General features: G+C 46.5%; 1 protein-coding gene across 1 annotated transcript; it reads right to left on the bottom strand.

Annotated features, from left to right (window-relative positions):
* Positions 1-427: 427 nt before the first annotated feature.
* On the bottom strand, positions 428-22,851 carry LOC119963716 (granzyme K-like). The gene is made up of 5 exons (XM_038793028.1): positions 22,739-22,851; positions 17,336-17,498; positions 15,042-15,183; positions 8,651-8,920; positions 428-755 (listed from the first exon to the last, which is right to left on the bottom strand). The coding sequence occupies exons 1-5, from the start codon at positions 22,797-22,799 to the stop codon at positions 600-602; spliced, it is 792 nt and encodes a 263-aa protein (XP_038648956.1). The 5' UTR covers positions 22,800-22,851; the 3' UTR covers positions 428-599.
* Between the last annotated feature and the right edge of the window lie 2,171 nt (positions 22,852-25,022).

The raw sequence follows: 25,022 nt of genomic DNA, 5'->3' as shown, positions 1-25,022 counted from the left end.
ATTACAAAAATCCTCCAAATGGCTGAATTCAGGATGATTGACAATCCTATGATGAAACCTGAAGATGTTACATATCCGTTATTGCCCTGTGACGCTGGGAGACTTGATTGTGTGACTGTTCCCAGTCTATCTCACGCCACATAGGGTCCAGATGTTTCCCATGACTAGTGGGCCTTTGGAGGATTCTTTACCTCCAGAATAGTAGTTATAGGGGACGGTTTCTAATCAAAGGTTCAGTGGTTCACTTGATACTTTAATGCAGTAAGTAACAGGTTTGATATTAGGCAGGACTGTATATAATAAACAACAGGCCTGCTCCGTTCCAAGAATTTCAGATTAAAATCTCACTGAGCAGAACTGATTAACCCACATTCACAATTCAAAACCCTGTCTGAGGATTCAGTTAATGAATTTCACACACTGAAAATTTCATATTTCATGTTTTTATTTCATTTTGTAAAGAATGTTGTACAATTTACTAAAACATTGGGCAAAAGCATTCTTGTCCTTCTCTGAGCAAAGCAATTCAGCAAGTTATGAAGTAAAACAGAGTGGGAGTAAGACTCTGAACACTCAGTACAATCTTGCAGCTGTCATATTTAAGTTTGCACACCAATTATTTTCTCAATCCAGTCAAGATATTTCTTTGATAGGAGGGTGTAAATCCCAGGCTTTTTGGGATTCGGAACATCAGGTCCAGCTGTCACAATCCCTTTGTACACACCTTTGCAAATTAATGGACCACCTGAATCACCCTGGAAGAAGAAAAGATGAAAACAAAACAATAATTAAACAGAATTGTATAAATTTTAATCTGTTTAGATCACAATATATTTATGTCATATCGATCAATGCTCAGTAAAAAAGTTCCCAGAATGTCAGAAAAAAACAACATGGCAATTAATCTGGCTGGCCCAGGAATATCATATCCCATTTTACCTCTTGTAATCCTCTGTTAAATATATCATCCAGTCATTAACCAACCACTCTTAAATTTGCTGCTACATTCAGCCCTTACCACCAACAGTCTATTCCATCCTCCATTGATGCAGTTAAGCCGAAACAATGTTTACACCATGGCGCTCTGGACATTGGAAGATGTTTCTAATTACTAAATCCAAGTTTGGTAGGGAGACTTCCTACATCCTACGGACTACCCTGAACCTCACCTTTTTCTTCTCATTATCCATGATTTGTTTCCACAACCATGTGTTGCTGCGTTTAGACTTGCCAGAGTACAAGGAGCCTCTGCCAGTAGTTACCGTAATTTTTTTAATGTGTTCACAGGATTTGGCATCATATGGCAAAATTACATTTATTATCAATCCAACATTGGAATGAGAAGATGGTGAGCTTGCAACTTGGAGCAAATCGGCAAAGAAACATGTCAATGTTTTGTTTGAAAAAGGACATGGTTGCATTCAAAGCAGTTCAGAGAAGGTCCACTCAACTCATTCCTGGTATGATCTAATGAAGAAACTTTGAATAGGTTGGGCTTACACCCATTGGAGTTTAGAAGAATGAGAGGTGATCTTATTGAAACATATAAAATCCTCAAGGGACTTGACAGGGTGAATTGTGGGAGAATAATTTCTCTTCTGGGGAGTCTAGAACAAGGGGACACAGATTAAGACATTCAATGGCATTACCTTCTCTGTGCCCCCCACTATCAACATCCTGAGTGTTACCATTGACCAGTAACTGAAATGGACCAGCCATATAATGACTGTGGTGACAAGAGCAGGTTGGAAGCCGGGAAATTTGTGATGAATATCTAACCTCCTGACCTCCCAAAGTCCATCAAGGCACAAGACAGTAATGTGATAAAATACTCTCCACTTGTCTGGATGAGTGAGACAACACTCAAGACTCTCAACACCATCCAGGAGAAAGCAGCACTGGCCCACATCCACTATCTTCAACATGCACTCCCTCCGCCGTGAAGTACTGTGGCAGCAGTATAGATCATCTACAAGATGCACTGCAATAACTCACTTAGGCTCCTTCTACAGCACCTTCCAAACCCATGATTTCTGCCAGCCGGAAGGACAAGGGAAGCAGAGACGTGGGAACACCGCCACCTTCATGTCTGCTCCAGGTCACTCACCATCCGGACTCTGGAAATATATTTCTACACTGCTGCTGGGTCAAAATGCTGGAATCGCTCTCTCTCTCCTGACCCTGGTGAGTGAGGAGAAGAAAAGGAAAAGAAGAACTTACCCCCCCTGTGGTGAATTATAAACACTAATAATCCACACTGTATTGTACAACATGTGTTGAGCCTGTACCTTGTATCAGATCATGTGTAGTTGCGCGGCTCTACCCATAGGGGGAGATGAGGAGCTTGTACTGGGCTCCACCCTTGGCTCCGCCCTTGGCTCCGCCCATGGCTCCTCCCCCTAACCAGAAGTATAAAGGTTGCTGTTGTGAGCCTGCCTGCCAGTTCATCAAGAGTTCATCTTGTCACAGGCAGGCTCTGTTGTAACGATTAAAACCACTGTTCGCTTCTAACCACGTGTCGCGTGAATTGATGGTTTTATCACCCCTTTTTCAAAAAAAAACAAAGACTTTGGAAAAGAAAACCTTTAAAGGAGGGGGGAAATATTTCTTCTTTTTTTCCTTTTTTTTCTTTTTTGGTCCCACTTTTTAAAAAACTTACCTAAAAAAAATACCGAAGGGAGCCAGAGCAGAGGGAGAAGAGGCACCAAAAGCAAACGGGATGACACTATTCGAGCACGTTCAGATGAGCCAACCGTCACACGAAGCGGGGGAACCAAAGCCACGCTGCACCAAAAAGACCTGGTCAGACAGGAGTATTTCCCCCCTGGGCCAGAGGGGAACTGGAAGGCAGCCTTTGCCGAGGCGCTGAGGGAACATGAGCAGGGAAAGAAGGCAGAGACCAGAGCAGACATGCAGGCCGCAGTACAGACAGCAATGGCCAAGGCCCTGGCGGAGGTGCAGCTCACCCTGGGCAGAGCGGAAAAGAAACTGGAAGCCCAAGAGAAAAAATTCGAAGCCCAAGAGGAGAAACTGGAAGCCCAAGAGGCAACCATTAAGGAATTGGAAAAGGCCGCAACTGACATGAGCGACCGGATCAGGGCCCTGGAGAGAGAGGTGGCGAGACTGGGCACAACACAGGGGAGCCTGAAGGGCAGGATGGATGACCCGGAAAACCACTCAAGACGATGTCATGATAGTGGGCCTACCAAGGGGATCGAGGGTAAGAAACCCCACGGCCTATGTGGCCGAAGAAGCTGTGCAACCTAGTTGAGGGAAGGAAACTTTCCCCGACCCATTAGAAATGGACAGAAGCACACCCGGTCGCGCTGCGCCCGAAGCCCAGTGGGGGACCGCCCGAGTGCAGTTATAGCTAACTGCACCGGTACCAAGACAGGGAACAATCCTGTGCTGGCATGAAAAACAGAACCTGCAAATGGAAGGACACTCATTAGAATTTACGAGGACATTGTGGCAGACCTCGCCAGGAGACAGGCCGAATTTAATAGAGCGAAAGCAGCTCTTCACAAGAGCAAGTGTGTTTCGGTATGCTGTACCCAGTGAAACTCTGGGTCACATACCAAAAAGAGAGTATTTCTTCACAGCACCCACCAAAGCAAACAATTTATCGAGGAACACGGCCTGGAAAAACATCAGCGGGGTAGAAATACCAGGCAAGGGGCAACAGCATGCCGTAGGGAGGAGGGGGGAGGTGTGAGGCAAACGCCATCCTCCCCCCCCCACCCATTCCCTAGCAGGGCGAGCGCACCTGAACAAAGAGGGAAAACCGCTACCTGAGGATCACCACAGGTGGGAGACCAGGCCCCGCATGAGGGAACAAGAGCGCGGAGAATGGAGAGCAAGCAGGAGAGCGCAGAGTAGGATGGGTGAAGAGCAGGCGAAAAAACGCAGTGGCCGGCAAAGAGAAGCGGAGACAGAAACTCCTGAGAGGGGGGGTGACCACACTAACAAGAAAGCTAGCGCTGGGGACATGCAACAAAGCAAGGCGCAGCGCGGCCCCAACAGGGGGAAGGTGCCAGGCAGGGAGGGGTGGAACCACTCAGAGGCGGGGAGAGCAAACGGGGATAGGAGGAGGGGGAAAAGAGGGACAAAGGAGGGATAACGGGAGAGGAGGGAGAAAGGGGGGGGGGGGAAGGGAGGGACTGGGGGGGGGAGGGGGCACAGGAGGGAGGGACCAGGGGTGGGTGTGGAACACAGGGGACGGAGGGACAAACAAGGCTAGAAACGGAATAGGGCTACAAAGTGCCACAACAGAGGGCTCGGAACAAGGAATTGCTGCAAGCACCACCCAGTACGGTCGCTGGGCGAAGGGAGGCCCCAGAGTGCAGGGGGCTACCGTGGCAGTCGCACAGGGGGCAGCCATGTCGGGTGCCCCCTGGGCGAAGGGAAACCCCGGAGCGCAGGGGCCCGACCGCATGGAGAGAGCAGTGGCCATCCTGGACGCCCCCTAACAAAGGGGAAACCCCGGAGCGCAGGGACCCGACCGCATGGAGAGAGCAGCCAGTGGCCATCCTGGACGTACTAACAAAGGGAACCCCGGAGGGCAGGGGCCGTCCACCAGGTAAATATGGTTAATCCCACAGGAGCGGTGGGGAACAGAAGCCCCCACCAGGATAGTCACCTGGAACGTAAGGGGACTCAACAGCCCAGTGAAAAGATCCAGAGTCATCACGCACCTCAGAAATATGAAGGCCGACATAATCTTCCTCAAAGAGACGCACCTGAGAGAGCAGGACCAACTGCGGGTAAGAAAGGGCTGGGTGGGACAAACCTATCATTCCTGCTATGGGACAAGGGCCAGGAGGGTGGCGATATGAAAACGCCGGGATGAAACGGTTCCTTGATGGACTGGACATTCCAGTCGTGGAAGGGCAGAAAAATGGGAACTGGAAGCACCACTAACACTGGGAGAATCATGGACAGTATTAGCTCCATGCAGGCTGGGAAGGAGCCGGGACCAGACAGGTTCCCGGCGGAATTCTACAAAACATTCGCGACAGCACTGGCCCCGCACCTGCGGGAGATGTTCACAGACACACTTGCTAAGGGCAACACTGCCATCCACGTATAGACAGGCCTCAATCTCGCTGATGTCTAAGAAAGACAAAGACCCAATGGAATGTGGGTCATACAGACCAATCTCACTACTGAACGCGGATGCCAAAATACTGGCCAAGATTCTAGCCAAAAGGCTGGAAGACTGCGTGCCAGAGGTGGTCGCAGAGGACCAGAGGGGCTTTGGCCAAAGGTAGACAGCTTACTTCGAACAGTAGGCGCCTGCTGAACGTGATAATGACCCCATCCGGGAGAGAACACCGAGGTGATCGTCCTCCCTAGATGCAGAAAAAGCCTTCGACAGAGTCGAATGGAAATATCTCAGAGAGGTACTGGAGCGGTTCGGTGCTTGGAAAAGGGTTCACACTCTGGGTAAAGCTCCTATACAACGCTCCCATGGCGAGCTTACGGACCAACAACACCAACTCCCAATACTTCCAGCCTGCACAGAGGCAACCAGACAAGGATGCCCACTGTCCCCGCTGCTGGTTCGCTCTAGCGATCTAACCACTAGCAATTGCGCTCAGAGCAGCAAAAAGCTGGAGGGGGATCCGAAGGGAGGCAGATAGAGCACAGAGTCTCACTCTATGCAGATGACCTGCTCCTCTACATTTCAGACCCACAAAGCGCATGGACGGAATCATCGCGCTCCTGAAAGAACCTTCTCAAGCTACAAACTCAACATGAGCAAAGCGAGATCTTCCGGGGGTGGGGGGAGGGGGGGGGGGGGGGGGGGGGGGTCAGCACTAAACAGGACTGCCATGTAAACAAGCCCAACACAAATTCCGCATACGGGGGGATCCAATAGCCATGACTGGAAAGGGATCCACAAATGGAACCTCACAGACTGACAGAGGAAGTAAAAAGGACCTGCAAAGATGGAACACACTCCCGCTCTCCCTCGCGGGGAGAGTCCAGACGATCAAAATGAACGTGCTGCCCAGGTACCTCTTCCTATTCCGACCCATCCCGATCTACATCCCCAAGGCCTTTTTCAAGCGCTGGACAAACTAATCATGGTGTTCATATGTGGGTGGGGGTGGGGGGGGGGGGGGGGGGGGGGGTAAGAATGCTAGGATCCCAAAGACGGTCCTACAAAACCAAAATCCAGGGGGAGCTAGCCCTCCCAAACCTACAACTCTACCACTGGGAGGCGACGGTCCGAGCGTGTAAGGGGATGGATCAAGGAGCCAGAAGCCGAATGGGAGCCCGCGGAGGATGGCTCCTGCGGTGGGGACCTCCCTCCGGGCCCTCGCCACATCGGCACTCCCATCCCCACCCAAAAAAACACTCTAGCAGCATGGTAGTAACAGTAATGATGGTAATAGCCACCCTCCAATCCTGGAACCAACTATGGCAGCAATTGGGCCTGACCAAATGTCGGTTAAAGCTCCCATCTGCAACCAAACTATAGGTTCACGCCCAGCGCTGACCGACGCCACCTTCAAAAGATGGAGGCAGGATGGAGGGACACTGACCAGTCAGGGACCTATACACGGACGGCAGGATTGCAACACTGGGTAAACTGACAGAGAAATTCCAGCTAGCCAGGGGAATGAGCTAAGGTATCTGCAATTAAAAAACTTCCTACGAAAGGAGACAAAGACATATCCACAACCACCACGACAGACATACTGGAAGAGTTACTGGACGCAAACAGACTGGATAAAGGAAACTGTAGCGAAATGTACGATCCGACTGGTAGAAGAGGCCGACCCCATACTGGAGGCAACAAGAATGAAGTGTGAGGAGGACCTGGGAATTGAAATAGGGTGGGGACTCTGGAGCGAAGCACTGCATAGGGCCAACTCCACCTCCACATGCGCAAGGCTCAGCCTGACGCAACTAAAAGTGGTACATAGAGCCCACTTAACAAGAACCCGTATGAGTAGGTTCTTCCCAGAGGTGAAGGACAGATGTGAACGGTGCCAAGGAGGCCCGGCCAACCACGCCCACATGTTCTGGTCTTGCCCCTAGACTTGTGGAGTACTGGACAGCCTTCTTCGAGGCTATGTCCAAAGTGGTGGGGGTGAGGGTGGAGCCATGCCCGATAGTGGCGGTCTTCGGGGTTTCAGACCAGCCAGATCTATTCCTGGGAGGAGGGCAGACGCACTTGCCTTTGCCTCCCTGATTGCCCGCCGTAGAATCCTGTTCGGCTGACAGTCAGCAGCACCACCCAAAGCTGCAGACTGGCTGTCCGACCTCTCAGAATCTCTCCAACTGGAGAAAATCAAATTCACCACCCGAGGGTCAGACGACAGAACGTGGAGCCGTTCACCCAATTGTTCCGGGACCTGTTTGTGGCCAACAAACAAGCAGAAGAATAGCCAGGTAGCCAAGAAACAGGGGAAAGCAGCCAAAGCATGAGAGGGAGAGATAGACCGGGAGAGGGGGGGAGGGACAGCTAAACCTAAGAGGAAGGAAAGGCGGGGGGGGAGAGGGTAGAAGCGGGGAGAAGGGGAGGGGGTAGAGGGAAGAGACAGGGTACAATAGAGGAGAGCCAGGGAGGGGGAGGGGGGAGGCAGCGAAACGTTAACAAACTTGGCATCCACAGGAACAGAGAAAACGGGGAAGACGGGAGGGCCGCAGAAGTGGAAGTGCGCACGAGATGACAACGGCAGCGAACTCTGTCCGGGAGAAGCAAGGGACAACACCACGAACGGATGCCTACATATGTGTGTAAATAACTTTGCCAAGTGCACAGAGCTGCTGCTGTTGGGCGGGGGCATAATACCGTCCGTTGACTTCTAGGGGAAAATTAAAACGTCAGCGGCAGCAGCAGCGATCATGGGGGGGGGGGGGGGAGGAGGTGAGTTCTCCGTTGGGAGGGTGTGGGAAGACTGAGGCGCATGGGGTAACGTCTAGTTAATTGCTATTGTATATCTCTTTCTGCACAATGTTAATTTTCACTCTATTTTGCTGTGTTAGGATTATTACTATTTATTATGAAAAATTTTGCAAAACTTTAATTAAAACTATTTATTAAAAAAAATGCTGGAAACCGCTCCCTAGCAGCACTGTGGGTGTACGTACACCACATAGGCAGCACCAGTTCAAAAAGGTGGCTCAGTAATATAGTGATATGAAGTCAACTTGATACAGTGCATGAATATAAAGTTTAGAAAACTACATGAACTGTAGGTAAGTTGGCTCTTACACGATTAGTGCATCTACATTTGTTAGACTGTGGACCATCCACGATGTTTCCTCACCCTGCAGAAACTGCCAGACCTGCTGGGATTTTCCAGCATTTTCTCTTTGGTTTCAAATTCCAGCATCCGCAGTAATTGCTTATATCCATGATGCATTGGTTTATCATTCTATTTACTTCATTCTTGAAATGTGGACATTGCATGCAAGGCTAGGATTTATAGCCCAGACCTACGTGCCCTGAGAAAGTGGGTATGGCGGGCTGCTTTAGTGAATCACTTTTACTAATCCAATTGAATGATATTGGTGTCAGTTATAGGGCCGGCCAGGTAAGGGCGGCAGGTTTCGCTCAGTCAGAGACATTGTGAAATAGTTGGATTTTTAAGAAATTCCCAAAACTTAACTGTAACTTTAACTGTTTACTCACACTGTATGAGTCTTTGATGCCTTGCGAGTCACCAGCACAAATCAGGTCCTGTGTAATTTTAGGATAACCATGGTAATCACTGTTGCACGTTTCACGATCTACTACAGTTAGGCTCACTTCTTGAAGTGTATCAGATGGATATTTTGAATGAGGCTCAGTTCCTCCCCATCCTACCACTGTGCAGCGAGTTCCGGGTGTCACATCTGCACTCTTATTTGTAGGTAGTGTGAGCAGTTTCACATATTCGTTGATCTTTGCTTCATCGGACAGCTATGGTACAATAAGAATGAATTAATTTTACTTTTTAAATCATGAAGCTCTTACAATGTTGATTTAGTCCAAAGTTGGATGGACAGCAATCTCCTTGTGAGAAACCTGCCTCACAAATGTCTCCCGTCTAGAACTGAATAATCTGACTTGGATCAGGCGATGCTTCCATGGGCACTGAACACCCTCATCTATTTCCATTGTTGTTCATCATGGGCCGTGATGGTGATTGTTGTTGTCTGGAGGATCACAACACAGCCCAACCCAATTCTCATCCAACATCAACACAGCAGGAAGAGCTGGATAATCGGGAGCAGGATTCCCAGTTGATTAACTTTCTATTTGCAGTCCAAGTGTGATTGAAGGCACTGGGAGGAAACCAACCACTGTCCCAGTTGGCAGTAATTAACTTGAACCTGGGATTTCCTTGACCTCTCTGTGTGATCTATTCACTCTATTCATCAACATGTGGACATTCATACATAAGAAATGTAGGGCGCGATTCTCCGCAAAGGCGGAGAGTCGTGAAGGCTGCCACGAAAACGGCCGTGTTTCACGGCAGCCTCCGCGCCCCCTCCCGGGACCCGATTCTGCTCCCCGGTCAGGGCTAGCATCGCGGCCCCGTGAACTACGGAATCGCGGGCTTAACGAATTTTGCTAAGCCCGCGCGCCAAAGTTAGCGACGGCTGATGCATATGATGACGTCAGCCGCGCATGCGTGGATTGGACGACTCCAACCCGCGCATGCGCGGATGACGTCATCCGCGCATATGCACCAGACCCACGCATGCGCGGTCCGTAATGCCCCTCAGCCGCCCCGTGGACTTATCCTGCGGGGCGGCGGAGGGAGAAAGAGTGCGCGGGAATCGGACCCGCTGCCCGCGATCGGTGCCCATGGCATGGTTGTGCAGAACGGCACTTTGCCGCCGTTTTCACGTACTTGTATAGCAGGTGTATTAAAATTCATGAAAACGGGCGTAAAGGCCTTGGAAATCGGCCCATCGGCCAGGGGAGAATTGCTGCTCGCCGTAAAAAAACGGCGAGCAGCGATTCGTGTCGGGGGGCGGGCGTGGGGGGGAGAATAGCGGGAGGGCGTCGGACCAGCGTCGCCGTAAAAATTTGCGCCGCCCGCTATTCTCCGCCCTGTTGTGAGTGCGGAGAATCGCGCCCGTAATATCTAGAATTGACTCTCCTTTTGCAATGTGTATGGTGGTTTGAAGTTGATAGCCTATTCTTATTATTTTGGAAAATCAAAGAGACAGGAATTGCGGGAACAGTGGCCAATAACTTTCTATGTTCAGTGCCCAGTGATACATTTTAGTTAAAAAAAAATTAGGAATTATATTTTGACTGGAAACAGGCACAATGTGTAAAAGAGCAGAAGGATTTAGTTGACAGAACATTAAAACATTACCACAGATTGATAAAACGGTTTTTTAAAAATCCAATTCAATTCTTGGTTTTATCACAATTAAAAGTCAGGAGGTAATAATGAGCCAACCCACAACCTTACTAAGATTTCAGTTAAAGACCTAAACACTGCATTAAGCATCACATTATAGGAAGGAAATTGAAACTTTTCAAGGGATACACTGGAGAAGCATATATTATACAGCCATCCAGTGTAAGAATTATATGAACAGTCACTAAGACAAATAGCATGAAGGACTTGATAAATTAATATACTTTTGTCTGAAAGATTTTGGGGTGTTACAATAGAAGTGTTTAGAATTGTGAAAGGATCGGACTGGCTATACAGAGGCAGTGTCTTTCTAATAGAATCGAGAATCCCTACTGTGCAGAAGGAAGCCTATCGAATCTGCACCGTTACTCAGAAAGAGTGCCCTTACCTCAGTCCACTGTCCCGTCCTATCTCTGTAACCCATCTAACCTTTAGACACGAAGGGCAATTTAGCATCGCCAATCCACTTAACCTGCACATCTTTGGACTGTGGGAGGAAACCGGAGCACCTGGAGGAAACCCAGCCAGACATGGGGAGAACATGCAAACTTCACATAGTCACCCAATCACCTCCCTTCATGCTTGAGTGATTTTGAAGTGCTCAGCTGCACACTGACAGCACTTAACTCTCTTTGAAGTGGTTGATGTTTGTAAAAATTGTAGATAGAGCACTCAGTGTTACTCAAGCATGAAGGAAGATGAATGAAGCAAGGATGACAGCTGTGTTTGTGGAAGCTGTAAATCACAGCTCACAAAGAAAAATGAATGAATGGCTTGCAGTTCACCGATCTGAGGGGTTTCAACACAGGTCACTGGATTGTGCTTTCAAAGAAACCTCTGTCTGAAGCAACATCTGTATACCCAGGTGAGTTACAATAGTCATTTATTTTCACTTGCCCCTGTCTGGACTGCTCTCTGATTCCAGACAGGAGTTTCCTTTTTGGGGGTCTTTGGGATGATCCCCCTATTGGGGATTTCTATGGTATCCCCCTATTCAGGAAGTCTCAAAGTGAGTTACCTATTCAGGGGGTCTCTGGGGGCGGGGGGGGGGGGGGCATTCCCTTAATTTAGGGGGTGTCTGATGGTCTCCCTATTTAGGAGATGGCTTGGGGGTCGATGGAAGCATCTGGTGAGGGTGGGGTGAGCAGGTCTTGAATTGTGCAAGGGGAGGGTGACCTTCGCATGGACTTTGGGGGCAACTTCCTTCAGGAGTTACTCCCTTGGTCCTCTGCAATGTCCACCATGTCAGGACCACCTTGGTAAATGCCAGTAGTGATCCCAGTTCACGTAGTCCTCAGCCCAGAGGACCGGGAATCATGAGATTCTGGTGCTCGGTCTGCAAAGTGGCTGCAAATGGGTCATTAGGAGCCATTTTCCTCCTCCCGCTGGTCCGTGAGCATGAACCCTGATCTCATCACCAGCGAGGGGCCAGAGAATTGCAAATGGATTGGCACCTGGCACCAATCCCAGTTTTACCCCAGACGCCCAATACTCCGCCACATCTGGAGCCCTGCTACCATTGGCTGGTGGCGGAGAATCAAGGCCACTGTCTTTTAGGCCCATCCTGCTGAAGATTATTTACAACAAAAATTCATGCCAATTTCATTAATTATACCTGTTTGTAAAAACAGTCATAAACAAGCTGAAATTGCTCAAGAAGAGTCACACAGACTTGAAACATTAACTCTGTTTCTCTCTTCACAGATGCTGCAGGACGTGGTGAACTTTTCCAGCGTTTTCTATTTTTATTTCAGATTTCCAGCTTTTTTTCTTTTATTACAATAATCAATATAAGCACCAAGGATCGTATAGAACTTATTCCACATTCCTTCTCCAAATACCTTGACATGGATGAAAATTAAAATTTGAAGCAATGCAACTGTTATTTGTGTCCAATAGTCAGAGAAACCTCAGAAAATCCAGTCATGGAACCTTTTCACATTTTGATGTAATATTTTGCCAATATAAAAATATAGGGGAAATTGAGGAGCAATGAAAAAAAGACTTGGAAACACCAGAATTATTTTGGGAAAACAGTTACAGCTTTTCCAGAACTAGTGTTAATGGGGCAAACTCACATTGTTGAGCTCACATGTTGCATGAGAGCGAATTGAAGGTTTGCTGATTTACCTTAAAAGGTCAAGGCAACTTGGACCTTGGTGTAAAATTGCACTAACATATCACAATTTCCTTTGATCTTTTGCATTGAAACTCGACAAAACGTCTAAATATTTCTACAATGCTGCCAAGAATCCATACACCATCCCGACTTGAAACTATATTGCCGTTCCTTCACTGTCAATGGGTCAAAAGCCTGGAATGCCCTTCCCAACAACACCAAAACCAGATGGACTGCTGCAGTTTAAAAAGTGCTGATCACCCTCTTCTGAAGGGCAATTAGGGTGGGCAGTAAATTCTGCCCTTGACCATGATGACTGCATCTCACCGTGAACTGCATCTCAGAATTAAAAAAACTTCTGAAGTTGGTTGTGTCCATGTCCCTGTCCTGAGAACTTCCACAATGACATCCTGCTGCAGGGAGGATTGGCTTCTAACAACCAGAACCATCTTCCCGTGTGCTAGCTACAACCCTAACCTGTGGAGAACTTTCCCATGATTCCCATTGACTACAAATTTGGCTCTTTAATTTGGTGAAATGCAGACTTGATGTCAAAAGTAGTCACTTTCACTTCACCACTGGTATTCAATTCTCTTTTTCTAGATTTGAATGAAGGCTGTCATGAGGCCCTGGGAGAACCGAAACAAACATTGGTGAACCGGTTATTGCTATCTATATGTGCTTGATAACACTGAAAAAGACCATCATCGCTCTACTGATGATCAAAAGTAGACCAATGGGGCAGTAATTTGCTGGGTAAAAATTGTCCTGCTTTTTGCTCCAGGTCTATTTTCCAATTTGTTAGTGTTATCGCTGACTGGAACAGGGGCTCAACTAAATCTGGAGCACAAGTGTTCATTGCTGTGTCCAGTGTGCCCAGCTATTTACTGATATCGCATGGAGGGAACTGAAGAGGCTGAAGATGGGCATCTATATTGGGGACCTCAACAGGAGTCCTCGAAGGATCACCTATTCTAACTGAAGATGGTTGCAAAAGCTTCAGCTTTGTTTTTTGCACCAACATGCTGAACTCCGTCATCTTTGAAGTTATCAACGTTTGTGGTTTGTTGTTTCTTTGTTGCTGACAGAACGTGGGAGGACTATCTATTCCTTGTTGTGGAATTACTTTGCTCTATCTATAGCATGCTACTTCCACTGCTTGGCATGTATGAAACATCACAAGTTCAACAGGATGTTAAGTAGCCTGCTAATCCGTCCAACACTTCCCCACTACTCCCAATGGGATTATAGTGTGAAGGTGCTAAACAAACCAGGCTGGCACCTTATGCCTGGTGCAGCTTCTGACATGATCTCATTGACTCCTCATTGAACCTGGACTGCTGTCCTAACTTGTTGAGTAAAGATTGGTAAATGAATATGGTCTCTGATCGCTGTCTAGACTCTTGCTGAGAAGCTCCCATACGTGGATACAGGATGAGGACAAAATTTAGTTCAACCACAATACCCTTGTAGCCATCTCAGATGGCCACCTGCAAAGGACCATGGGAATTATGGCCAATCTAGGACTCAGACAGACTCAGCGCTTGTGTGTGTATTTGCAACCCAGATAGCTAGATGCGATCGAAACCCCCCTCGTTTGCAGTCTAATGGCCCATTTCCCCAGAACAAAAGAACTGTTATCAGGTAACCGATACAGATACAGAATAATTGGGGCCACTCCGTTTACTCAGGGAGCCCAAACAGCCAAAGTCAATGACCGCTAAGGACATGCCCAGCCATCAAGGCACCCGCCCCTTTATTGGCCAAAACCGAAGGCAGTGATCGAAGCCTGTTGAATCATTGGGTGCAAGTTAAGAGCGCAAAATCCCAGGGGGATAAGAAGAGACACAGACATATGTTCGGTCTCTCTTGGATCTGGCCTATTCCAACCCAAGTGCAGCATAACAACTAGACAGACAAGTTCAAGACCAACGATCACTACCAGCAGAAACAGAGCCACTTCTTCCACCCAGCCACGCAAGATCCGGACAAAGGCCTTGTCCATCTGCATAGAGCCGGTTGCCCTGAAGTTAAGTGTAGGTTATTGTAGTTGTTAGGTGTAGCTTAACTTGTAGTGTTTTGTGTTGCATGTCGAAGTAATCCTTGTGTGTAAATAAACCATCTTTGAACTTGAACTGACTAACTGGTTGTGTGGTCCTTTGATCGATATCCGGTAAAGGCTTGTGGTGGTATCATTTGATACCTAGCGACTCTAAAGAGCATCATTATTAATTGGCAACATTATTGGTGACTCTGGTGCCAATTGGCAACACCCTGTCAGAGTCGAGCAGCTTGTTGATTCTCATTATGAAGAATACACATGACACTGTAATCTTCTGCATGTCTGAGTCTCAATCTTTGGCAGTTCTACAATTAACAAAACTACTGGTGGACCTCACTATTTTTTTTTTCTGTCAGCTTTGCTCAAAGAGATTGAAGAGGGAAATCTGTTATTTTTCTGTGAAATGAATCATTGATATCTTTCTAAATTAATAATTTTATACGTCAGAAAGAAACACAAATGAAAGAAATAAAGTTCATACTTTGAGCAGCATGATGTCATTTGCATTTGCTTTTTTGTTGAAATCTGGGTGGGGGTGTTGCTCCTCAACTTGAAATTTTTGTTGACTCTTCTCATTCCATGAAAGAGAATGAGCTCCAAGAACCACTCGAATAGACCCGTTGCTGCATTTTGTCAGAGAGAGACAATTATTCTTTGCTTTCTTTTAAAAAGCCAATTTTTGTAAGTCCATGAAAAAAGAACAATTATGTTTCAAACAGTGTAGGAATATCAGGCTGAACAAAATTAACCAATATTTACAATTTACCATTTCTTTCATCCACAGGTCAAACATTGAATCAATAATTCAGGAAACGACCAGTCAGTTCAACTTGACCAAATGGTGTTACTCCAAGTGAACTTTCCCCACTCTTCTCACTCTGTTCCCATATCCCCTCTTACACTTCTCCCACATGTACGTGAAACTTCTGCATTTATCAGATAAATTAAATCACAAATTGTTAGAATTAAATGGCAGCTCAGTCAGCATTCATAAAGTTGGCATTTTACTCAAAATCTTCCTCAGATGCTGACAGATCCTTTTTGAGAATTTTACCTCATATTTTGAGCAATCACATTTTTTCTTTTGATCGCCAGTATAAGTGTAGTGAATTAGTTATTAATCTGGAGAAAAGCAGACAGATTGAGGTGTGGTTTTTTTTACAAGAGAATGAAAATAAAATTCAAAGTATTGGTAAAATATTCACTCTAGAAAATCTGAGGGAATTCTGTGGGAAGAGCACATCATAGCCAGTGATTAGGTAACGTTTACAATGTCAGTTGGTCATTGAGTCGTTTATGTGTCACTGGTGCTCTCCTGACTAGGGGCACACACTGCTCCAGAGGATACGTACTGCAGAAGAATGGCCAACAAGTGGGCTAATGAAGATGGGATGGAGGGTGGGGGGGGGGGGGGGGGGGGGAAGAGAGGAGAGTGAGGATCTCCTCCCTCTGAAAGATGGCACCAGCGTTCAAATATCCATTTCTAAATTGGTTTCAGTTAAATGATTTGGATAAATGTCCTTTTTGTTATGTAACCTTGAACTTCAAATGGGACACGCGTGTTATTTAGTGGTCAGGTGTACCACTGTTAGGGCGGCACGGTGACACAGTTGTTAGCACTACTGCCTCACGGCGCTGAGGACCCGGGTTTCAACCTTGCCCCAGATCACAGTCCATTTAGAGTTTGCACATTCTCCCCGTGTCTGCGTGGGTCTCACCTCAACAACCCAAAGATGTGCAGGGTCAGTGGATTGGCCACCCTAAATTGACCCTTAATTGGAAAATAATAATAATTGGGTACTTTAAATTTTTTAACAAAAAAAAGGTGTGCCACTGTTGATAATGCTCTCATTGATGGGTTACAGAAACTCACAGTGTGGTGATGCCAGCCCGAGTCTATATCCCTCTACCTGACAGGCCCTGCAGGAGGCAGACATAGGTTCAGTCCATTCTAAGGCCCTGCATTGTCCCTAACATAAAACCTAATGTATTCTGGTCGATAAGATAATATCTGGCTCTCAAGTACACTCCCAGGGAAGGGTCGGAGAGCTTGAAATCATTTATGCTCAATTCTGTCCTGGTTACGTTTATAATAGTGTGTTACTGTCGGAGAGACTTGTGTTTTGTGGTATCTGCTGCCGGTGGTAAGGTTCCCCAGCAATAGGCTATATTCAGAAAAACAACTTCATTGAATACTTATGATGGACTTCAGTTTGATAAGAAGCGTTGATGTTGGTGTCATCAGGCAATTACTGGTACAAGTTATTAATAATCCTCTGTGGTCATTTTGTTTATCCCTCAGGTTACTCGGATGTTATTAAAATACCCTGTTTCTAACATTGTTGACAAGTGAGAACATTTGTGAACTCGTTGATTGGACCTGCGGGGGTGGAACTATTGTTAGGGACAGTGATTCTTGCCACTTGGATCCTATGCATGAATGGCCTATTTGGACAAGCAGTGGGATCAGAAAAACTGCCTTTGGTTTGTGTGGATATCAGATGATCAAATAAAATGGTGCGGACAACTAGAGAACCAAATAATGTTTCGCCATCTTACAACAAAGACAGCTGTGGAAGTAAATAATTAGATTTTTAAAATCAAATCAAGGACATCCCAATAATCCATTTTGCTTTGTGCAACGATAATGGAGTGTCTCTTGTGTTTGAAAGTAATTATTTGATATGAATTAGTTGTGGCAGTTAAACTGCGAATATACTTGAATTCATAATAGTAATAATATTTTATCTATACATGTTCCACACTATAACTTACAATTTACAATGTGCTGCAGTCAGTACCCATCTCCGTCTAATCAATGCTCCTCCGCAATCATGTACGTAGCTGTCCGTTATTTTGTCAAAAACTTGGAAAGATGCCATAAAAGGTTTTGAATGGGGCCTAACTTCATGGCCTCCGATAATTTCCACACCATGATCTGCATTAAAAAAGGAAGATATTGGAAAAGCTATTTGATCAGTTGAATTAATGTAGTCACAGAACAGATCTGTTTTGGGTATTCTGGGCATCTTGTGGTGAGTTACTCATCTTAATTGAAACCTTTCTCCCAGAAAGAAGGTGCAAGTCAGTAAACTTATCAGCAGCAAATGTGGGACAGAAACAATGATTGGAGGAACAGCAAACACAAGCGGTGGCACATTTGCTGAGGAGAAAGAGGTTTTCAGGCAGTTAGAAGGGAGAGGGGTGAGAGAGAGGCCCCTGGGCCTGCAGGAGGGCAGGCTGCAGGAGTCAGGGCAAAGACAGACTGTCAGGGCCATGGGGAGGACAGGCTGCAGGAGTCAGGGCAAAGACAGACTGTCAGGGCCATGGGGAGGACAGGCTGCAGGAGTCAGGGCAAAGACAGACTGTCAGGGCCATGGGGAGGACAGGCTGCAGGAGTCAGGGCAAAGACAGACTGTCAGGGCCATGGGGAGGACAGGCTGCAGGAGTCAGGGCAAAGACAGACTGTCAGGGCTATGGGGAGGACAGGCTGCCGGAGTTACGGCAAGGACAGACTGTCGGGGCCATGGGGAGGACAGGCTGCCGGAGTTACGGCAAGGACAGACTGTCAGGGCTATGGGGAGGACAGGCTGCCGGAGTTACGGCAAGGACAGACTGTCAGGGCCATGGGGAGGACAGGCTGCAGGAGTCAGGGCAAAGACAGACTGTCAGGGCCATGGGGAGGACAGGCTGCAGGAGTCAGGGCAAAGACAGACTGTCAGGGCTATGGGGAGGACAGGCTGCCAGAGTTACGGCAAGGACAGACTGTCGGGGCCATGGGGAGGACAGGCTGCAGGAGTTAGGGCAAAGACAGACTGTCAGGGCCATGGGGAGGACAGGCTGCCGGAGTTACGGCAAGGACAGACTGTCGGGGCCATGGGGAGGACAGGCTGCCGGAGTTACGGCAAACACAGACTGTCAGGGCTATGGGGAGGATAGACTGTTAGGGCCATGGGGAGGACAGACTGTCAGATCCATGGGGAGGACAGACTGTTAGGGCCATGGGGAGGACAGACTGTCAGGGCTATGGGGAGGATCGACTGTTAGGGCCATTGGGGGGTGGGGGGTGGGTGCCAGCTGCTGTTATGGTGGATGTAGGCATACCACTCGGGCATCGGAGGTTAAAAATGATCCAGTCTAAAAAAATTGCTCTTAGATAAAATGTGGTCAGGCAGGACATTGCCAAAATTAGGAAGCACTTCAGATTCAATGGACCATGAAATGGTATAAAAACAAACAAAGCTAATCCCCCTTTGAGTAGCCTTCAGCTGTCAATCAAGAGGATTGTAACGGTCAATTCAAGTACAAAGGGATTAAAGCAGGCATATATCAACAGTAAAACCACAGAGGTTTGTAAAAGTTATAGGGTGTGAAATTAAATGCAAAAAAAAAACAAGTATAAAGGGATAACAGCAGGTATACTGCAACAGTGAAACCACAGAGCCTGTTGAAACTTCAAGGGGGGAATTAAATGGTATCTAAAGAACCAAGTACAAAGGGATAAAAGAAGACATGCTGCAACAGTGAAACAACAGAGCCTATTAAAACTTCAAGGAAATGCTTCTCCAAGAAGCAAGCTGAGGAATGTTTCTGTCCTGTGAGAGGATTTTAGGACAGACATGCTGTAGCTGTGCTTTGCCCTGTTATGGGGCGTTAAACATGAAAGAAAGGAGGCTTCAAGATTTCACAGACCCAAAGCAACCCCAAATCGAGCTGAACCTCTGACCTGCACCCTCCAGCCCAGCCCAGCCCATCAATCCCCAGCTGCCTTGAAGGACAGCTTCCGCTCCACCACAGCACCTGGCCAGAAACTGCTGTGCCCCTCAGCTCACTGGAAGTAAGTGGAGAGGGGTACTCATCTCCTTGTTCCCCTTCGGAGCTCATGACACCTGATCCCCGCTTTAAGGGCCAATAATGACTCACACCCAGGTAACGTCCCACTGGAGGAGACAGGAGAATACTGGGAGGCCACTGCATTCGACTTTAATCTCACCAATAAACTCAGGTGAGTGCATCGCAAAGAGAGAGAGGATCATGGCCAGATGGTACACAGGCAGCACACCTTGGCAATGCCCACTAGCATTGCCCTGGTATTGTCCACTGGTACTGTCCAGGCACTGCCCGGTACTTCCCACGTACTGATCAGGCAGTGCCCTGTGGTAGGACCGGGGTGGGGGGTGGATCCCATTTTAACTCTTGTGGACAGGGGCTGCCTTTAAAAATGGCGTCCCAATCTTAAAAAAACTAATTTTCTCTCACGGTGGACTCAATGAGAGTCAGTGTGACATTATGAGGCTTGCCCCGTCACATTTTCTGTACTATGTTCCTGGTAAGCAAACCCCCCCCCCACTCCCCCCCATCCCGGCCCAGTCCCTGGCAGGGCTAACCTAGCAGCTGGGCATCCACGCACAGTCAGCCTGTCAGTGCCTCTGCCAGGCTGGCAGTGCCAAGATGCCAGGGTGCCTGAGGGAGTGCCAAAGTGCTACCCTGCCCTGTCCCCAACCACCCAGAACCTCCAATGGTCTGGGAGACACCCCAGGTGCCATTATGATTGGCCCATGTTTGTGGAAACCTGTAGTAAATGACGCCCTTGCGAGATCTCCCAGGCACACCCGTTAGGTCCCAGGAGAATCCTGCAAACGGATATTTAAATAAGCCTAATGGCATAATTAAATATGCTGATCTGGATCACATCCAGTGATCACGAGAGGCCTCATGAGAGAGTCAACAAGCCGGTCCCGAGGAGGCCGTTAAATCGTTCCCTCCTAGGATACATAGCACAAAAGGACATCTGAAAAGCAGCTGGCCAAGGCCTTTCCTGCCCCACAATCCACTTTCTCAGAGGTTTGGACTGTTGGGGAATTACAGTTGGGTCAATTGATCATAGAACCAAAGAACGGTCACAGCTCATAAAGATGCCATTCAGCCTCTCACGCCTGTGTTAGCCTTCTGAAGGGACAATTTATCTAGTGCCTCTTCCCTGCTATTTCCCTGTAGCCCTGCACATTTTTCCTATTTAGATAACGATACAATTCCTTTTTGAATTCCACGCTTGAATTTGCCACCTCTCAGGTGCATTCCAAATCCTGACCACTTGCAACATGAAAACATTATTCCTCATGACACTATCGCTTCTTTTGCCACCTGTGCTACCTGGTACTCAATCCTTTACCAATGGATATCTACTCTGTTCAGACCCCTCATGATTTTGAATACCCCTATCAAATCTCACCTCAACCTTCTCTTCTCCAAGGAGAGCAGTTCCAACTTCTTCAATCTTTCTACGTAACTGAATTTCCTCATCCCTGGAACCATTCTTGTGATTTTTTTTCTGCACTCTCTTCAATGTATTCACATCCTCCCTAAACTGTGGTACCCAGAATTGGACACAGTGTTCCAGCTGAGGCCTAACCAACATTTGATAACAGGTTTAACATAACTTTCTTGCTTCAGTTTCTAAGCCCCTATTTATCAAGCCATGATGTTGCTTGTTTTATTAACTCACTCTCAACCTGTCCTGTCACCTTGTATGAATTATACACAAACACACCCAGGTCCCAAATCCACTTTAGAATTGTACCCTTTATTTTACTTTTTCTCTGCGTTTTCTCCTACCAAAGTGAACACTTCATTTTTCTCTGTATTAAATTTCACCTGCCACTAGTCCATCCATTCCAACAACCTATCTATGTCCTTCTGAAGCTCTACAGTATTCTCGCCACAGAGCACACTTCACGTTTAGTGTCATCTGTAAATTTTGAAACTGTGCGCTGTACACCAAGGTACAGGTCATTGGCATATATTAGGAAGAGCAAGAGTCCTAACATCAATCTCTGGGGAGCTCCAATAATCCTCCTCCAGTCTGGAAAACAACCTATTAGCACTACTCCCTGTTTCCCCGCCCATGTTGTATACATATTGCTACTGTCCCTTTAATTCCAAGAACTCTCATTTTGCTCACAAGTCTGTTTTGTGGCACTTTATTAAATGCCTTCTGGACATCCATGTACACCACCTCAACAACATTACCCTCAGCAAATTTCTCTGTTACCTCATCAAGAAACTACAGCAATTTAGTTAAACGTAATAACAAATCCATGCCCGAAGTGATTATTCATTTTTCCCCCCTGAATTAACCTTCCCCACCAATGATGGTTAGCTGACCAGCCTGACTGACAGGCTGATCCTTACACCTTTTTTTGAACAAAGATATAACTTTTCCAATAAGTCTCTAGCACCACCCTGAGTCTAAGGAAGGGTGAAAAATTATGGTCAGTGCTTCCGTAATTTCCATTCTCACTTCCCAGGATAGTTGGATTCACCTTGCCCAATCTTGGTGCCTTATGAACTTTAAGTACAGGCAGTCTATCCAATATCTCCTCATTATCAATTTTGAACCCTTAAACCCAAATAAGATGAGAGAGAGAGTGGGCTCATTCAACATCACAATATCACACAAAGTTATAATTCCCCTTTGTGAAACTGAAATCTGTAAATTGGATGGACATTTAAGGTAAATAAACTTGCAGGATCGGGAGCTAAGAGTAGGGATTGGAAATGGTTGAACTGCTATTCACCCAATTGCCTCCTTCAGTGCTGTAATCACGATCCTACAGAATAACGGATAACACAAAGTTATTTCTGTTGAATATGATCAATAGATAGATTTATCAATTTATCAGACAGGTTGGCAGCATTTTATTTCTCTTTACAACATTTTCTGAGACAGTTTACTTCGTTTGAAAAATATTTTTACACTTCCTAAAAGTAATAAATAAAAGTACATCAAAATACTGGGAAGTAGATATTTATTACAACAATACAAAAGCAAAATGCTGCAAATACTGGACATCTGAAATAAAAACAAAAACTGTTGTAAGTTCTCAGTAGGTCAGGCAGCATCTGTGGAGATAAACTGATTTAATGTTTCAGGTCAAAATGATCAGGACACAAAACACACAGTGTCAAGGTTATTTCTACCTGAAGTGTCAACTTTAGGTTCCTATAATAGTAAATATAGTAAGGAATACATTTTAATATATGAATATGTCAGGCATTGAGAGTTTAGGCGAATTATGATAAAAATTCTTGACACATACTTATTACCACTTAAGGATTATTACAATATATCCTAATATAATTGTAGAAAGTATAAAAGTTGCTTATTTTGTTACTTACAGACTGGAGTTAGGGAAACCACAATCGAAGAAATGAGCAGGATATATTGCAATGATTTCATTGTAGCTTCTGTTGTGATTACAAGTGAATCTCTCGTATAATTTATATCAAACTCAAAGGGATGTGGTTTGTTCGCTTTGATGACATCTTTAAGAACATAGAACATAGAACATAGAACAGTACAGCACAGAACAGGCCCTTCGGCCCTCAATGTTGTGCCGAGCCATGATCACCCTACTCCAACCCACGTATCCACCCTATACCCGTAACCCAACAACCCCCCCCTTAACCTTACTTTTTTATTAGGACACTATGGGCAATTTAGCATGGCCAATCCACCTAACCCGCACATCTTTGGACTGTGGGAGGAAACCGGAGCACCCGGAAGAAACCCACACACACAGGGGGAGGACGTGCAGACTCCACACAGACAGTGACCCAGCCGGGAATCGAACCTGGGACCCTGGAGCTGTGAAGCATTTATGCTAACCACCATGCTACCCTGCTGCCCCAAAGTTGAACCCTCTCTGTTGCGAACCTATTCCATTTACAGAAAGCAACATGACAGAACCCAAAGCTGATCAGAGCATCGTAACAAATATTAAATCATCAGTGAGAGGAAACTGAGGTTTCACTGGGGTTATTTTAAATATTTGAATCAATAATCATACATATTTTTCTAAAATCTTTATTGTCACAAGTAGGCTTGCATTAACACTGCAATGAAGTAACTGTGAAAATCCCCTAGTTGCCACATTCCGGCATCTGTTCTGGTACACTGAGGGAAAATTCAGAATGTCCTATTCACCTAACAGCACATCTTTCGGGACTTGTGGGAGGAAACAGGAGCACCCGGAGGAAACCCACGCACACACGGGGAGAACGTGCAGACTCCGCACAGACAGTGATTCAAGCCAAGAATTGAACTAGGGACCCTGGCACTTCCCTTGCCTGGGATACATTTAATCTGGGTCTGGTGATATACAAACTTTCCAGGATGGTAAAGCCGTTCATAGTTCCTTCCTAACGGTGTTTATCCCATCCAATATTCCTCCTTTTTGACTATGATGCCTTTATTAAACGCTTCTGTTGTGAACACAGATGCAATGTATTCATTAAGAACTCTGCCCATGAACCATAGCTTTGAGCCAGGGAAGTGGGATGGCAATTTCCGGAGATGGGGGAGAAAGGAATTAGGACACTAAAAGATTTGTTTTTTGGGGGTTGGTTTGCAGGATTGAAGGAGCTGGGTGCGAAGTATGGGCTGGAGCAGGGGGAAATATTCAGATACATGCAGGTTCGAGATTTTGCCAGAAAGGAGATGCAGAGCTTTGCGATGTAGCCAGCCTCCACATTGCTGGAGGAGGTGCTGACAACAGGGGGACTGGAGAAGGGTGCAGTGTCGGCGGTTTACAGAGCTATTTTGGAAGAGGAGAAGCATCACTGGAAGGGATCAAAGCAAAGTGGGAGGAAGAGTTGGGAGAGGGCATGGAGGTGGGGTTCTGGTGTGAGGTGCTCCGGAGAGTGAACACCTCCATCGCGTGTGGTGGAATTCTTGACGCTTGAGAAGGTCAAATTTGAACTGAGGAGAAGGATGGAGGGGTTCTACAATTCATGGGCGTTATTCATTATGTGCTTTTGAGAATTGCATTACATCAAACATTAGGGGGGTGGGGGCTGGGAGGGTTGGGGGGAGGGGGGCTGTGTGTGTTAATGATGACAATGGGTGATTCCTGATTCCTTTTTGTCATTTGTTTATGTTAACATGCAGGCTAATTTCTGGGGTTTGGTGGGAGGATGGGATCGTTGTTATTGATGTGGGGATTGACATTGTGTTCGCAACTGATTATTGTTTATTGTTGGGCGTAAATTTGGGAGAAAATGTGAAAAAGGAGGACTATAGTAATATTAAAAAAAAATTGAACTTTGCCAATGTCTTCCTCTTCTACCCTTTTCTTGATTGTCATTTTGCTCTGTACGTATTTATAAATTATCTTTGGGTTTTCCTTGATTTACTTGACAATATCTTTTCATGCCCTCTCTTTGCTTTTGCAATTTTCCTTTTAATTTCACCTCTGACCTTTCTATACTACTTTAGGTGTTTTGTCGGATTTTTCTCTCACCATCTGACCTAAGTTTCCTACTTTTGCCTTTTCATATTCATAAACATCTAGTAGGATCTAGATTTGGGAACCTTGGGCGCGATTCTCCGCAAATGCGGAGAGTCGTAAAGGATGCCGTGAAACTGGCCGTGTTTCACGGCAGCCTCCGCGCCCCCTCCCGG

This window comes from Scyliorhinus canicula, chromosome 3 (assembly GCF_902713615.1).
Source record: "Scyliorhinus canicula chromosome 3, sScyCan1.1, whole genome shotgun sequence".
In the NCBI taxonomy this organism is placed as follows: domain Eukaryota; kingdom Metazoa; phylum Chordata; class Chondrichthyes; order Carcharhiniformes; family Scyliorhinidae; genus Scyliorhinus; species Scyliorhinus canicula.
The sequence above is the reverse complement of the archived record's forward strand: the minus strand, read 5'-3'. Positions and strand labels throughout refer to the sequence as shown.